Genomic DNA, 16598 nt, shown 5'->3' with positions numbered 1-16598 from the left:
GCTGCCAAGGTGTAAGATGGATGCCCTGTCTCTCTCAACCCTCAAGAGTTATTCATAGCTGTGGGTACAATGTGCGCGGTAAGGGTGTCCCCCCTTCTGTCCCCCAAAACAAACACAACTTCTCATACACACCCAGAATACATTCAGTGCCATTTCCTCCCTCACCCAGTTAGAGAACCTCTGCTCTACCTTAAAATGGAACTTTTGGCAGTTAATATGTAAGTATGCTCTGCTGTAAGAACTCTCAACTTCTTATCTGTATGAACACGTCACCTACCTCAAGAGCAGGTTCTCATAAGATCCACACAAGAAAGAGGTGCAAAACGTGCACTATCTCACAAAGTAAGACACAAAACACAACTCTAACCATGTGTGTGTTTAGATTTTACACCTTTCCTTTAAATTACATGAAGTGGGTAAGTTGGTACTACCAAACTAAAAACAATAACTTTGTGATTTGTGTATTTGACTAAAGTGCACAGAACCTGGCCAGAATAAAACAAAAAACCACGGACATACAAACTGGCCTGCTTAGTCTGTGAAAGAATTGCAATCAATTTTTACTGCATCCAAAGTAAGTTTCCCTCCACAAGAAAGCACTGGCATCAGAAGAGAAGTTGTTGGGAAAATGGAGAAGGATTTGCATTCAAATTCATTGCTTTCTTCATTCGTGTCCATAATGGGAGACGATATGTTTGAAGGCAAATAGTTCACAGTCATGTCTGTAAGTGGATTGGTAAGGTACTCGGAAACCGTTTGGATTTGCTCTGTTTCCTCCAGTACTACTTTTTTGTACAAGTAAGGCAGGTGACACTTGTAATTGTCTCCATCATCTGGTGTGCTGGGGGCCAAAGGTTTGTACTCAAAGTTCTTTTCAGTGGATTCCTGTTTCTCAAAGCTGTTTTCTATTGTTTGCCAACCATGACCTTCACTGTTTTTAATGTTGTTGAAGATGGGTATGTCCTTGAAAGCCACTGGTTCTCTTTTTATGAAGACTTCCTCTACTTCTATAGTTTCAGGCTCTTCAAAACTGCTGAAGTAGCTTAGAAACTGATTGGAATCCAAGTTCAGCTCATTCTGATGGGTGAGGAAAAATATTCATTATTCAGACAGTATCTTCTACCCTGTCAAAATGCAAATAGCTTCTACACAACATCCTTTCTAATACTGCTAATCCTAAAAGTAAGTTTCTGCATTGTCCTTGTATCAGGCTATGTGATAATCTTAACAGGCCATAAAGTAGTTTCCTGCAATCATTCCACTGGCCATAAATTCACACTTTTTTTGTACCAAGAGATTATGGATATGTATGGCCAAAATCATTTTTAAAGTGAGCATGATAAGCTTAGTATAAAAATAATTTTGAAAGGTGACTTACCTCTACAGAGGAGTACTTTTTAGCCCATGTCGAGTTAGCTGGGTCTGGAATGGCTTTTCTGTACCACTGAGGTACAAGGACAGAAAGGAGTGAACATAATCTACAAACAAATGGAACATGCTGGCATTAAAATCATGACTGCTAATTCCTGCAAATGTAATGGCTTCAAACTATATTGTAAACATCCTCATGTTTAAATCTGACACATTCAATTGGGACACCACACAGTGCCAAGATACCAAATAATCAGTGGTTTGGTCAGTGTAGACTGCTTTAGGCTGGACCAGTAGAAATTCCAGCCTGCCAGTATTTGGTAATTTGCAATTTACCATGTTGGAACTTGTATTAAAGCAATTTAGTTGAAGCTTAATCTGGATAAAACTGTTCTGATATTGACTGGTAGGTTCTCAAACTCTTCATTTTGTTAACATCTATGGCTGCTCTCTTAGCTGAGGGCACCTGCCAACCTACACTCAGACGGTTTGCAGACTCAGGGTCTTGCTATATTTATTGCTGCTCCTGGATTCCCCAGATGGCCACAGTGACAAGAAATCTCTTATTCAGTTTGCAGCTGGCTGAGACCTGCACTTTTTCCTCTCTGAGGTGGACTGCACATCTGTTTGCCTCAAAACTTGAGGTTTGCAGAAACCTCTGCCTTGAGTTAACCTTGAAGAAGCTAGTCTGGAATGCAGCTGCTTGACTTGTCTGGAGGGAAGATAAACAGGAGCACTCTTACACCTGAACTCTGCCCCAACTGCCAGTGACTTTCTAAACCCATGTATGACCACATTTAACACTGATGGAAGATGCATCTAGGTTTTCCATTAGATGGACTTTCAATCTAAACCATGTAAAGTGTATTCCAGGGGTAGGCACCCTATGGCACGCAAGCCAAAGGCAGCACGTGAGCTGATTTTCAGTGGCACTCACGCTGCCCGGGTCCTGGCCATCAGTCTGGGGGCTCTGCAATTTAATTTAATTTTAAATGAAGCATCTTAAACATTTAAAAAAACTTATTTACTTTACATACAATAATAGTTCAGTTATATACTACAGACTTATAGAAAGAGACCTTCTAAAAATGTTAAAATGTATTACTGGCACGCAAAACCTTAAATTAGAGTGAACACACGGCACATCACCTCCTGAAAGGTTGCCGACCCCTGGTGTATACTAACATTGCATGATGTACACCTCTACAAGCCAATAAACTCTCTTCTCATCCCTGCTCCTAGTGCTGGGATGTAAAAAAGGGTCCTCAAGCATGTTTTTCTTAGCCCCAGTGACTCTGCAGAACACCTGACAAGCCAAACCTTTACCTTTTACTGTACCAATAGCTTCTAGAGGTTTCAGTGAGAGAGAGAGGGAGGGAGGGTCTGTGTGTGTCTGTCTGTCTCTCTCCACCCAAAAAAAGTCAATTCCTGCCCCCCAAAAGCTTAGAATCTAAATTTCTGGCCAGTTCTAGTAGGGATTGTAGTTCAACTCTACATTCTGAGCTGCTGTTTTTATATCCTATCCTAATTCTTCACAGCTGCAAACACTACTCTCGCGCTTGTGGCCAAGAGGGCAACAGACTGTTTCTGAGACACTGATTCTGCATCATAATTTACCACTAAGTGGACAAAACACTGCAGTAGCTCGCACCTATAAGGCATCACCGCTGTGATGCTGCTCCCTTAGAAGTATAGGAATTGCCATACTACATCAGACCAGTGGTCTGTCTAGTCTAGTATCCTGTCTCTGGCAGTGGCCAACAACAGATGCTTCAACAGAAACTCCTGCAGTAAACAATAATGGAATGGTCTGTCTTCAGGAAGTTTCATCCTAACTCTGATAGTTACAGGTTGGCTTATGCTCAGAAGCATGAGGGTTACATCCCTTCCATAGCTCTTGTTTTCTTAAGAAATCCTTACTAATGTAACACTGGATATTTCTGTTAATCATATAGACTGAAATTTGCTAACCTGCAGCCCAGATAGTGACACTTCTGATATAGCTCCCAAACTTTCTTGTCTCTGCTGTTAGCATTTTGTGGTGGTCATTGAGTCAACAAGTTCGTAGATAATCTACTTTGCCTTTTACCTTTAAGTATATCTTTTAAAAAAAAATGGCCCCTTCCAAGTTTTTAAACGAATTAAATTTGGAAGGTAGCTGGGATAGGGAAATCCTTGTGGCATCAAAACTGTTCTGTAGCAGCAGATGATTAGAGAGCTCTTCTGTTCTATGAACTATGTTTTGTTCTGGTCTTTACACATCTATTACTTCCTTGGCGTGTGTTACTTTATGAAGACAAATCCCTGCTCTTAAAAGTTTTCAGTCTAAGGGCTGGATTCCGTTCTCACTGAAGTTAACAGGTATCTTGTCATTCATTTCAATGGGAGAAGGATTAGGTCCTAAGGGTTAAAACTTGAAGGGGGAAAAAAAAGTACAGTCAAACGCCGCCATAACACGCCCCACCATCATGCGAAATCGCATATAACACATTGCAAGTTGGTTCCCCTTTAAGATACAGTATGATACTGTACCAAAGGTCCCCAACGCCATGGCAGGGGGGAGAAGCTGCAGCCCCGCACCTGCCGGGGACAGAGAATTCCGAGGCTGCTGGTGCTGATGCTCTCTGTTCCCAGCAGGCGGGAGCCATGGCTTCTCTTGAAACGGAAGGGAAGCTGCGGCCCCCGCACTTGCCAGGGACAGAGAGCATTGGTGCTCGCAGCCGGAGTTCTCTGTCCCCGGCAGGCAGGGAACCGCAGCTCCTCCTGAAGCCGGAGGGAAGCGGAAGCCCCGCACCTGCCAGGGACAGAGAGCACCAGCGCCCGCAGCCCCAGAGTCCTCTGTCCATGGCAGGTGGGGGGCTGCAGCTCCTCTCCCCTGCTGGGGACTAGGCACCAGGGGCACTAGGTGGTGCACCTCAATGCACCGCTTTGCGGACCACCAGACGGATCTGAAACCCCGCTATACCGTGACCCCGCATTTAGCGTGATGGGATTTTTTTGGACCCCAAAAGTCACGTTATAGTGGGGTTTCACTGTATATAGTGTGTGTGTTTGGTGTGCGCGCACATTGTCGATTGGTGCATTTCTGAACCTGCATCTATTTACATGTACAAATACCTAACTTTGTGCTGTGTTTTTTATTTAATATCATTTACGCAATTTTTTTGGCATCTTGTAAATTTACAGGTAAAATTTCAAAGTTTAGAACAAGTTGTAAAAAGACATTATTATACATTTTAAAGAGAAAACTACTTTATTTTTGGAGTTATGATAAAAATAATTCACTTACGCTTTTTGAACAGATTGCACAAAGCAAATGCAGGCTGAAATACCGAAGAAGATGCAAGCAGCTGAAACAACAATCCATTCAGAGGAACCTGTAAATCCAGCAAAATTCAGGTTTTAAATATGCTAACTCAACTGTATGGATGGTTGAACTATGATAGTCCTGGGATATGCTCTCTTGCTCATAAACAAAAAAGAACTGAGTACATTTAAGAACTGGAATTTGGCACTGCTGAAATGCTAAGAAAAAAAGAGTACTTATAACATGGGGCTCTTCGTTTGGCAATTTCACCCAAGACTGATTGTCTAATATATGCAGCCCTTTAACTTTTGTCTTGGGCCACTGCACTTAACATCGACATATGCAGCAAATAAACAGAGTCAGTAAGACAGACTATGCTAGTGAACGCTAAGCTAGGGAGAAAAGCTTTAAACAGTAAATATACTATGTTGTATCTGTGAAACACTCAATTAGGGCTGGTCAAGAATTTTTTTTGACAGAAAATTCAATTTCTGCAAAATCAAAATTCATTAGGGGAACATGTTGATTTTGCTGAAGTTTTTAAATTTTTTGTTAGGGAAACTAAATCAAACTATTTTGGTTTAGATTAACCCAAATTTGAATACTTCAGTTTTGTCAAAACTGAATCACAATATTTCATTTGGGGTCAGTTCAACATGAATCTGTGTCTGCTGCAGCTGCCACAGTGCCCCATGGGAACTGTACTTGAGATGCCTCAAGCCCCCATTCTTTATAGGCCAGGCTCCCTACCTGGACATCTCCAATGATGCACCATGGCCTCTTCTCTGAACTGCTGTGGTGCATGATGGGAGTCACATAATCACTGTACATTGTAGAAGAGCTGATAAACCAAAATGAAAATTTTTTGATATTTACTCATCAAAATTTTTCTGAACTTTCTAGTATATGTGTACAATTTTGTTCTTTAACTTTCTGTACCAATTTGGGATGAAAACAAATTTCAAACTATGGGAATTTCCCATGTGTTTGAAAGTCTGATTCTACCAGCTCTAGTCAAAATGTAGAAAGGGCTCTGACTTTGTAACTGGTATTACAGGCATAACTGTGTAGAATACACACACAAAGGGGGAAACTTCTGAATACAGGAAACCTCTGAAATAGCTGAGAATTACACGAATTCAGAAATAATACTATTTTATTTATTTATTTGAGTCAGTGGGAATTTTGCCATTCACTTCAATGTGAGCATAATCAGGCCCTACTTTAACCCTAGCTTAAATATGTAAGTAATAATTTGAGGCCAATGGGACTGTTCACATTGAAGCCTGTGCCAAAACTCTTATAACCTTCAGTGAGGTGTAACACTGCTTGCCTTACTTAGGTGAACAGTCCCACTGGACTCAAATTACTACTTGCATATCCTATTTGTCTCTACAGCTGTCTTGGGGGAAGGTGGGAAATTAGAAGAAAAAAACCACATGCACAATTTTATAATCAGCTGAAAATATCCAATTATTTCTTCTGTAAGGATTAACAGGAGTAGGTACAATCCAAATCTGTGTGAAAAGGCTGGGGCAAGGGATAGACTTAGGTGTCTTTCTGCTGGCTCCTCATACAAAGGTCTATTCATTACTTTCTAGGTAAACCAGTTCTTCGTTCCCCATAGGGCTTTCTCCAGCCATGGTTGAAGCTGTCATCCACAAAACGTAGTTCACACCACGCTGCAGGTTTTTGATTAAAAATGAATTTCTGCAAGTCTCTTTATGGATGACTGAAAAGAGGAAAAAAAGAGAAATCAACAAAGAATCTGGTGTTTTATTTCTTGTTTAATTCTACAGAACTGAAACCTCAATTCTCCATCTCACTTCTTTCTCCCTCCCTTTCCTTGTTCTCTGAGTCTTGTCTTCATTGCTTTCTCCTACTCTTGGCTACCCATCTTTGTTTTTCTTCATAACCTATGCTCTGAACAGGCTTCTCCTTCACCAAGTGTCCTGCTTTCTCCTCTAAATCTCTGTGCGGCTTCTTTCATGAAGCTTTTCCAACCCAGACCTCTGTCCCCTTTGCCCTTTTGAATCTGAGCCATTGTCTGAATTAGATCATGTGCTGCTCAGGATAGAGACTATGATTGCCATGTTTGCTAAGCACTATGTATGCTTAAAGGACTTTGTAAATAACCATGTCCTGTACATAAAGAATTTAACAGTACCATTTTCTGCCCTATTCTAACTGGTGTGATTGCTAAATTGTAAAGGAGCACTAAGCACAGATTAGTAGTGTTCATATTTGAGCAGCTACTTCTACTTTCTATGGCCTACTCCTGCAATGAGCTCCAAGAAGGATGGACTCAAATTCCCATACAGAGCCCTACTTCAAGTCAATGCAGCTCCATGTGGTCACAGAGGTCTGCCCATGCAGCATTTGTAATGGGGAAGGGAGGGAGGGGAGACAGGTTTACAAATTATATACACCTGCTTACAGGTGGGACTGGAGCAGCAGTGGTCAGCCCCTGCCACAGAAATAGCAGCAGGGCTAAACCAGCTTCAAGTCCCGGTAGCACTCAGTTTGTCCCCCCAGCGTATTTTTAGTAAAAGTCAAGGACAGGTTGTGGGCTTCCATGAATTTTTGTTTATTGGCTGTGACCTGTCTGTAACTTTTACTAAAAATCACCTTGATCGATCAGTCCTTCAGCCCTTGTATAGATTGCACCGATCACAACACATCTTCCATTCTTCTCATATCCTGGCCTCCCTTCTCCATGTACGGCAGTATCTTTTCACAATAAAATTTTCCCATCTCTTTGGAGGTCAGCCGAGTGGTTGTTTCAGTTCCTGTGGGTATCACTTGACGACAGCTGCAGTCCATCGATTGTCAGTGAGCCTCGCTATATGCCTGGCCCTTTGCATTTTACTATGCCTGTTCTCAATGACATCTTGCACTCCACTCTGTTGTCTGATCACTTCTTTGGGGACTTGGTCGCAGACTGAAATTCCCAGAATTCTTCTTTCCATCGCCCTCTCCATGACAGACAGTTGCTGCTCCTCTGACTTCATCAGCACCCATGTTTTGCTGCCGTACAATATTGCTGGCAGTGCTGTTGAGTTGAAGAGGCTGGCATGTGTTCCCTTGTTGATCTTTCCTTGGAGGACAGCCTTGACAGAACTGAATGCACACCAACCCGCTTTCTTTCTTCACAAGAGTTCACCTTCCTGATCGTGGCGCATGTTAATTTCTTGGCCCAAATAGACATATTGCTCAACTTCTATTTGTTCTCTCTTGATTTGTTATATGGCCTTTTGGCATGGTATCAGACCACATAAATTTCGTTTTGGAGCAGTTAATTTTAAGTCCAACTTGGCTGCTTTTTGTGTTGAGTTCCTGCAGCATTTTCTGTAGTTTGACAGTATTTTCAGCCACCAACACTTACTAAAAATACTGAAACAAAATCTTAGCCTTACCAATGATTTGTTACGGGTTTTTCTCAATGTAAAAAATCCCTGTCAGTAGCTCCAAATGGATCGGAAGCCCCCAGATCATAAGCTGGTCTGTTCATAGGATTAGGAGCTAGTTAATAGTTGCTCACTGAACAGATCCCTAGTGAGTGTCATTTTTAAGCTTTATTTTATTAAACCTCATTAAAATCCCTTATGGTAGCAAAACTATTCCTCAAACTGTGAACTTGGATATAAATCAGTGCAGATGTTGGCATGTTTTCTTCTAGACAATAGCTATCTTGTACTGGCCTGTTACAGTAGTACATGAACACCTCACACTCTTGTAATGTATTTATTCTTACAACATCTGGTGAGGGAGGGGAGTACTTCTGGCTTTTTTTTTCTTTTTTTCTTTTTTTTAACTGACAGGGTGCTGAGGCACAGAGAGGCTAAATGATTTGCTCAAGGTCATACAGAAATTCTGTCAGAGCAGGCAACTGAACCTACGCGTCTCCAGTCCTAAGCTAGTGCCCCAACCACTGTCCTCCCTCTCTCTGTTAGCTATTTGTGTAGAAATAAACTGCATTTACATAAGGATGAAAAAACTTGATAAAGCACAGAGGACAAAATTAAAAACTAAACTTGCTCCTATAAAATTACTTTAAAGATGAATGAGAGTGTGCTTTTTCTGTTGTTGCTTCTTTTCAATATTTTTTTTAAAAAGGCCTGAATACATTTTCTCAGAAGGCTGTTGGGAGTGAGGGGAGGGGGGCTGGCCTTTGTTTTTTAAGTGTGGAAGTGGTTTTTGCTTTTTTCTCCCTCTTTTTTAGAAACAATAACTCTTCCCTCTGGCTGTTGGCAGAATTCTTGGATGCCTCAGAAATGTGAACTGGGAGGGTTTTCGTTCCATAATGGAGGAGCCAGCAGGCCAAATCCTTATCCAAGAAGTTTTCTCCAATTCTTTAGTTAAAAGGGGTGTTGTTAAAAAAGAAAAAAAAAACATAGTTTTAAGCAGTGACTATAAACTGTTTCCTCTCTCAGGCTCCAATTCTGCAAACATATTCTTAACTTTACTACTATGTGCTGTCTTATTTATTACTGTGAGTAGTTCCACTGAAATCAAGTTAAACACATGCATAAGCAACATCAAGGTCTCCATTAGGTTTCACTTCAGTGGTATGTCTGACGCCATAAACTTACTACTTCTCTGGTCACACAAAATACCTGGGTAGATAAGACCTGAATTTCAGTTAAAGGAAGTCAAAAGAAACATGCCTTGTAGGCCATCTTTATACATACTTAATGAGCAGAAAACCCACCCCAGCATCATGGAGATACTACAGTCTGAGATTTGAGGTCTTCCCACAGTGATTAATTGACCTAATCTTACGCACAGGTGCTGTCAATAAGGAACTTGAGAGCAGAGAAAAAAGTGAAATTTAGAGTTTGTTTGGTTACAGTGTAGAAGGTGAGTCTATATATGAGCTGTAGAAGAAAATAGAATCAATAATAAAAAGCATCTATGTAAAGACAAAAATGTTTAATTGGGCAGGAGACACTTGAGAGATATAGTGTTATAAAACAGTAAAGGACCTTTCAGTTGAAGTGATGCAAGGAGGAGTAAGGAGAACAGAGCATGTGTGGTTGCAACAGAGGTAAGGTTTTTTTTATTAGTCTTGAGAACCTAGAAAGTATACAGAAGAATTAACACTATTGTTGGTGTAGTAAGACTTATATTATTCTGCAGTACAATGATAACTAGATACTGCCTGAAGACTGGATTTTTTTTATTCTCGGATATCACTGGTTAGTGATGAAAGATGAAAAGATGTTTGTGAGGTGATGTTTTGAAAGGCATGTTTGTGTTTGAAGAACTCTGTTGCAGTGCCTGGGTACAATTGAGAAAGGAATGTATATGGGTTTGTTTGTTCTGGGAGGGGGTGGTGGATATAGGAATTACAGTGTTCATGGGATAACAGATGACTTGCACAATAAGAAAGTGGTGTGTATGTATATGTATGTACTGATTAAAAACTTCATTGGTATGTGTATATCCTGAATGACTTCTGAGTAAATCTGTTACATTATCCAATCTCTAACTAAAAGGGACTACATCAATGACTGTTAAGTAGGTAATTCAAGGGTAGCAGTGTGCACAGATATCAAATTGCATTAGTTTATTCTATTTTTGTCTTGCTAATACAAGTGACATACTTTTAAAAACTGACTCTCCAGTCCCTTCTGCAGATACTTTTAGTAGAGAGAGGCCCAAACCAAAACCTGGAATTAGTTGGCTCCAAACTCTGGGGAAGTTCAGATCTGGAGCCAAGTCTTGTGGCTTTTAAAGAGATAAATGTGAGCCCAAATGCGTTCTTCCTTTTTACCTAGAACAGTGGGGTTCATACTTTCAATGTCCTGTACAAGAACAGGGTTTATGTTCTGCTTATTTTTTTGCCAGATACCTACCATAAACTTTAGGGCCTTCCTCTGAGTTTTTCTTCTGCAAGTATATATTGTAGCTAATGATACAGCCCATTTGCTGGTGGCCTGGGATTTCTTCCCATGAAACCCAAACACCATCTCCTTTTACTGCTGTATAAACCTGGGGGCCAGCTAATGGTGCTGCAAAACACAAGATTTTCTTTTTAAGGACAAATGTTCAGGCTAGTTTAAACAAAATGTCTCAAACTGAATAGCCAGAGCTTGCCTTCCTGTTTCGAGTATCCTCTAGCTGAAGCCACTCGTCCAGCTCTGTTCCTATAAAGTGCAAATACGTTGATGTCGTAGCACACATCATGCTTTATGCTCTCTGAAACAACAGAGATCAGACATGTGGTCAATTGAAATATTATTAACCTAATTACCTAACCATTTAAAGTGGAGACTAGGCTTCAATTTTATTGCATATATTCTTCAAATTGAGCAAGAGGCTCTTCATGTTCTCCTCTCTGGCAGCTGTGCATCATCTCTCTGTTTGTGTAAATAGCTTTAATGTTTGAGAAAAATGTCAAGCTAACAGTCCTGAAGACTGAAGTCTTTTATACAGCCACCGAGTGGGTATAGCACGGGCCACCACAGTGGAAGAAAAGTCAAAAGTCTGAGGAAAATCTCTTCAGCCATTTTTGAGTAATGGGAAAGCAGAGGAGGAAACAAGCTGTTACACAGTTCAGTTTTAATATATATGATTGGTGGCTGCTATAGCAAAGCCAGATTGGAAGCAGTGCCAGTGATGGCCTTCTATCCCACATTTATAACCATGGAATATGAGCACCTCCCCACTAGAAGGGTCTCTGGGGGTTGAGATGCTGCTAGTAACTCACTCTCCTTCTGGAAAGTACAAGAGAGTAGCATGAGCTTGCTGGTTGTTTTCTGGTCTACTCCAGAGACAGCAGGGTCCTTATTCCTGAAAGGCCTAATAAACTAACAAGGTACAGTACCAGTACAGTATATTGGAAAGACTATTTATAGCAGTAATGAGCAAAGTACTACTGCCTAGATAGTCCTTCAGCATACATTGTACTGATTCTAAGTTCCCCTGTTAATCTATTTCAGTGTTCAGACTTTGTGTAGCACTGTTCTTAAATCATCTGGAAGGGACTACTACTTATGGAATGTGAGAGAACTGGTAGAGAACAGCCCATTTACCAGTTACAAACATACAAGGAGTCACTGAGGCTACGTCTTCACTACCCGCCATATCGGTGGGTAGCAATCAATTGTGCGGGGATCAATATATCGTGTCTAGATGAGACACGATATATCGATCCCCGAATGCACTTATATCGATTCCGGAACTCCACCAACCCGAACGGAGTTGTGGAATCGATAGGGGGAGCCGAAGACATCGATCCCACGCAGTTATTCATGTAGCTGAAGTTGCGTATCTAAGATCGATTTTCCCCCGCAGTGTAGACCAGCCCTGACAGGCCAACCTAGCGCAACTAAGATTATTACATAGCAGCCACTAACTATTTTTAAATGCTTTAAATACTGTAACTGTTTAGCTCGGTCTAGTAGAAATTAAAAGTGAATCAGATGGTTCCTAACACAAAACTTTCTAATTGGAAGGAGAATCCACTTCTAGACTGTACAGTTACCTGATATTACTGTGGACAAATTGGATGCTGGAAATTTTATCCAGTTCAGATGGGGTTCAGGGCTACATGTCTTTGCCCATTCCACTATATATCCATTGAACGCTGCAGATTCACTGGGAGGCGCCCAAATGACAAAGATGCTGTTATTTCCCATTGGTGTAACAGAGATGCTCTGTGGAGGAGGTAAATCTTAAAAAGGAGAAAAAAAAAAAAACAACACACAAGTTGCCTGTAACACTCCCTTAAACAATATCACTTATTTGAATCTGTTACTCATAGTCTGTTGTATTTCGACTTGGTAGATTGGATATGTGCAGTTGCTGCCTTTCTTCATCTTAGTGCTGAACAGTATACAGAATCCTTCATCAGAGGGAAAAGCTCTTTGTGCTAGTCTGATTACAACTAAGCTGCTAAAACTGTGGGGTTTGTTGTTGGGCTGTTTTTTTTATTGCCATCTTGCATCATGGTACAGCAACAGGAGCATTGCTAGCTTTACACGTTAATGTCCATGGTCTTCACATGGTTTCTACCTACCAACCATTCTAATAATACCCATGCTTCCACCAAGAGTCTGGAACATGTGTGATCCACATAAGTGTAAAATTTTGCTTTCAAACACAGGGCCACATTACTTTCTCCTGTAGGAAAAAGCTGTGGGAGGGAAGTTAGTGACAAAGGTGGGTTAGTAAGTTGCTGCCTACCACTGAAATATGACCATGCCACAGATCTGACAGTGGTATAACAAACATGGTTGAGTTGTGTCCACTCAGCAGCTTTTTTCACAATACAGCCATGTATCAACTGTCTCTCGCCCTCTTAGGCAGCCTAAGAAAAAAGGGCCTATATTAACACATTCTCAGCAGCTGCTATGCCATACTGTCTCAGCTGGGGGGAGAGTGTCTAGAAATAGTAATGCAGAGCAGAATAAGCAACAGATGGAGCAATGAACCCTGTGACTATCCTACTGCAAAGTTAGGACAGGGCCCAGTAGGGGATCCTATCGATATTTTAAAAATAAGCATCACTCCTGCGCTACAAGAAGGACCTAGGCTGCAGAGAAGGATGAAACCTGGCTAGCTGAGTCCATCTGCTGAATATTAACCATGATATGTGGACACAATGTGCTTAGAGACAATGATATTGCTCATTAATTACAAACTCTGACAAATTATTAGCCTAGACAGCAAGCCTCATATGCACTAATCTTAACTGTACAAAGAGGTAACAGGGCGTTAAATGACCTAGCTTAAGCTGCTGTAGCACAAAAGCTGAATACTTCAGAACACAGAGTTCTGCTTTGTTCAAAAGCAAGAGCCGATATTTCTCGTAATTCAAGCAGTAAAGGTGTTTACCTAAAATACTCAGATCAGTAATGATGGACGCTGGAGACGAGTTTCCTTTTGAATTATGAGCATAGACCATTATGTTATAATCCACCTTGGGGAGGACTCTAGTGAAGTGGGTTTGTGTGGTAATGTTCACATCTGTCGTTCTAGGACTCTTCTGGTTTAGTGCTTGAAAGGTCAGTGTGTAATGCAGGATCTTTCCTCTTGCTTCTGACTTGCTCATAACCTACAAAGAAATATACCTTATTACTTTTCCCTATTATTTTCCTGGCAAGATCACAAATATTCAAAAACAGGAATTTGCCAAAACTGTTAAGAGCACCTTGCACTAGCACTGTTCAATTGAAATTAATTAACTGAAGTGCTTCCAGAGACTTTGGAAAGTTTTCACGTCTGCTCTTAGATAAAGATGTTGTTAGCTGCTGAGAACTATACATCTTACCAAAAGCTATGGCTAGTCGTTCACAGGAGCGTCTGGTGCCTTTACAACAGCCTGTGCATAATGCATGTACAGTATAAAGGTTCAATATAGTAATAATTAAACTCAACAGTAAAAGGTACAATACCTAAAAAAGATTAGCATAAAAGTACATGCCAGCAGAAGGGGCTGTAATAACTGATGAGAAATCCCTGTCTAGAAAAAGACATGAATTCAGATAAAATATTTAGAATATAATTGGAGAGTTTTGTTTTTATATACATAAAGGCTTTTCATATTCAAGATGTACCAGAGTCTTCTACACAGTAACATTCTGTTTCTGATAATTCTGTAATTATGAAACAAATGCAGCAGCTATTAAAGAATCAGCATTGGATGTTAGAAAAGATATTATGAAGACTGGAGAAACTTTGAGGATCCTGCCATTTCCACTCAGTATCAAACGCAGCAATGAGCTCGTCCAGCAGAGACAAACAGAATGAGATGCAACAACCCTACTGTTGAAGGGAAGTGTGCTGGTAGGAGCCCCATCTACTGATGGAGAGTGCTGCTGCTACACTGACATAGAATCCTCCCAAAGGAGCATCAGGCTTGCAAAGGCAAAAAATAGCTATCAAAAACTGAGACTTCAATGGTACTTTTGTTATGAACCTGCTATCTTCCATTTTTTTAAAGAATCTATTTAGATGGCATAGGCCATCTTGGAGTTTTTTTTTAAATTAATATGCAGATGCTATAGCGATCAAAGGGACACTAGTCTGTAGCTTAGATACCAAAAACGACCTACCTTAAATTTACAATCTGATGACATTCTCTAGTTCACTCATTTTTATTATTGTTCATAAGCCTATTGGAATTTATACAACAAAATTATATAGCAAAGAGATGTTGGCTGAAGTTCTATGGCTTGTGTTCTACAGGAGTTCAGGCTAAATGATCATCTAATGGTTCCTTAAAACCTATGCCAAGATACATACTAATTCTATGGCAGAGAACCTTAATTATATAGTAATTGCAGACCAATCTCTCTACTTGTCTATGATTTCTTTGCAAAACTTTTAGCTCATAAATGAACTATTTGAGGTGCAATTATACCTTTAAAGCAAAGTCCTAGGGAACTCAATAAGACTGTACAGACCGCTATAGGTCTTGTATCCCTGCTCCAGGATTTTATAGCTTGGTTTCAAATGATACAGAAAGGTTATCGTTCTGTTAAACAACTTTTTTCCTTAAGGGAAATACATTTATAAAACTTTAATCCAGCTTTCCCTCTCTGTAGAGGAGAGGGATGGAAAGCTGGTTATTTGTGGGATCTTTGGTAAGACAACGGCTTATGTCCTGTGTGGTGGTTTCGTGGAGGCTAACACACTTTGTTTCCCAGAGCTGTCTCCACAAGCTAACAAACCTGAGATCAGCAATGCTGGTTGACTCCATTCAAAAACCACAAAAAAATGCAATTATTCGCTAGATACTGCATCTACAAAAACCCACTGCGTTTTTGCTTCTGCTCAAATGCATCTTCTACCAGGTAGCTACACGTAATTAAAGTAATGCTTATAGCTAGGGTTTACAAAGGAGTTTAAGGTAGTTAGGCACCTAAATCCCATTCAATCAAATCAGTTCACTGGGAATTGGTCACCTAACTCCTCCTCCTCTGAGAATCCCCATTGCAAAGTTGTGCCATTAGCTGCTACCTTAGCTACATTTCAGTGCTGAAAGGATATTTTTGTGAGAAATGATTCATTAGATGCTGCTAGCCAGGGACAAGGAGAGAAGGAGGTGGAAATCCTGTCACTGAGAAATATAAAGAAGAAAAATCATTGCTCATGTAAGACCTGTAAAGAGATATTCTACCTGTGCTCCCTCTGCTGTGGAAAATTACTAATGAACAACATCTGTGACGGTTCTGGAAGCACTGATTAGAACAATAGAAGTAGTAATTCCTAGTTCCGTCTGTCTGCCTAATATAATGAAAGAAAATAGATTCTTGTGTCATCTCGTATACAATCTCCCTGTCGTAAGTTTTTATAATATGAACACACTTCACATGGGCTATAGTTTGTCCATTAAAGGCTTGATTTCAAGCCCACTGTCTTCCATGGAGTCTTTCCATACAAGCCAATGAGCTTTGAATCAGGGCCTAATTCAGAATCTCCTCTGACGGCAGCTGGGAGAGCTGTCATTTCCTGGAAAAAATATACCAGCACATCTTTCTTCCTTCCCAGGAAGAGGTATAGTCTGATCTAACACTTCTCTCATGTGGGTATATTCCTTATGAGAATAAAGAATTGGAAAACAAACTCAGGAAATCGGAACAACTTCAAGAACAGCTGCTGTGGCTACCAATCGTCACTACTGTGGTCTGTCACTAATCTGAATGACAAAAAACCATCTGCTTGTTCAGTGCTTTTCACATCTTCCACATCTGGCTTCAGACCCTCAAGCTACTTATATTAAGAAACTTAGCCACTGTTCCTTCCTGTGGCAAATTGCCGGTACTGTTCTCTGGGTCTCGCGCTTTCTCTTCTCTGGGGTAGTGTGGCAAATTGCCGGTACTGTTCTCTGGGTCTCGCGCTTTCTCTTCTCTGGGGTAGGTTCAGGGCGATATTGCTTGCCTCTGAACCAGTTCTTAATCACTCCCCTAGT

General features: G+C 40.6%; 1 protein-coding gene across 1 annotated transcript in view; it reads right to left on the bottom strand.

The window, feature by feature from the left end:
* Positions 1 to 397: 397 nt before the first annotated feature.
* IL12RB2 (interleukin 12 receptor subunit beta 2) overlaps positions 398 to 16598 on the bottom strand; it is a 35847-nt gene continuing 19646 nt past the window's right edge. The window contains 8 exon segments of the mRNA XM_032771935.2: positions 398 to 1077; positions 1379 to 1478; positions 4661 to 4748; positions 6273 to 6410; positions 10537 to 10692; positions 10778 to 10879; positions 12168 to 12356; positions 13520 to 13743. Coding sequence (XP_032627826.1) covers positions 532 to 1077; positions 1379 to 1478; positions 4661 to 4748; positions 6273 to 6410; positions 10537 to 10692; positions 10778 to 10879; positions 12168 to 12356; positions 13520 to 13743 — 1543 coding nt within the window. The 3' untranslated portion in view covers positions 398 to 531.

Source organism: Chelonoidis abingdonii, chromosome 7, assembly GCF_003597395.2.
Source record: "Chelonoidis abingdonii isolate Lonesome George chromosome 7, CheloAbing_2.0, whole genome shotgun sequence".
Classification (NCBI taxonomy): Eukaryota; Metazoa; Chordata; order Testudines; family Testudinidae; genus Chelonoidis; species Chelonoidis abingdonii.
This window is presented reverse-complemented; position numbering and strand designations above follow the sequence as displayed.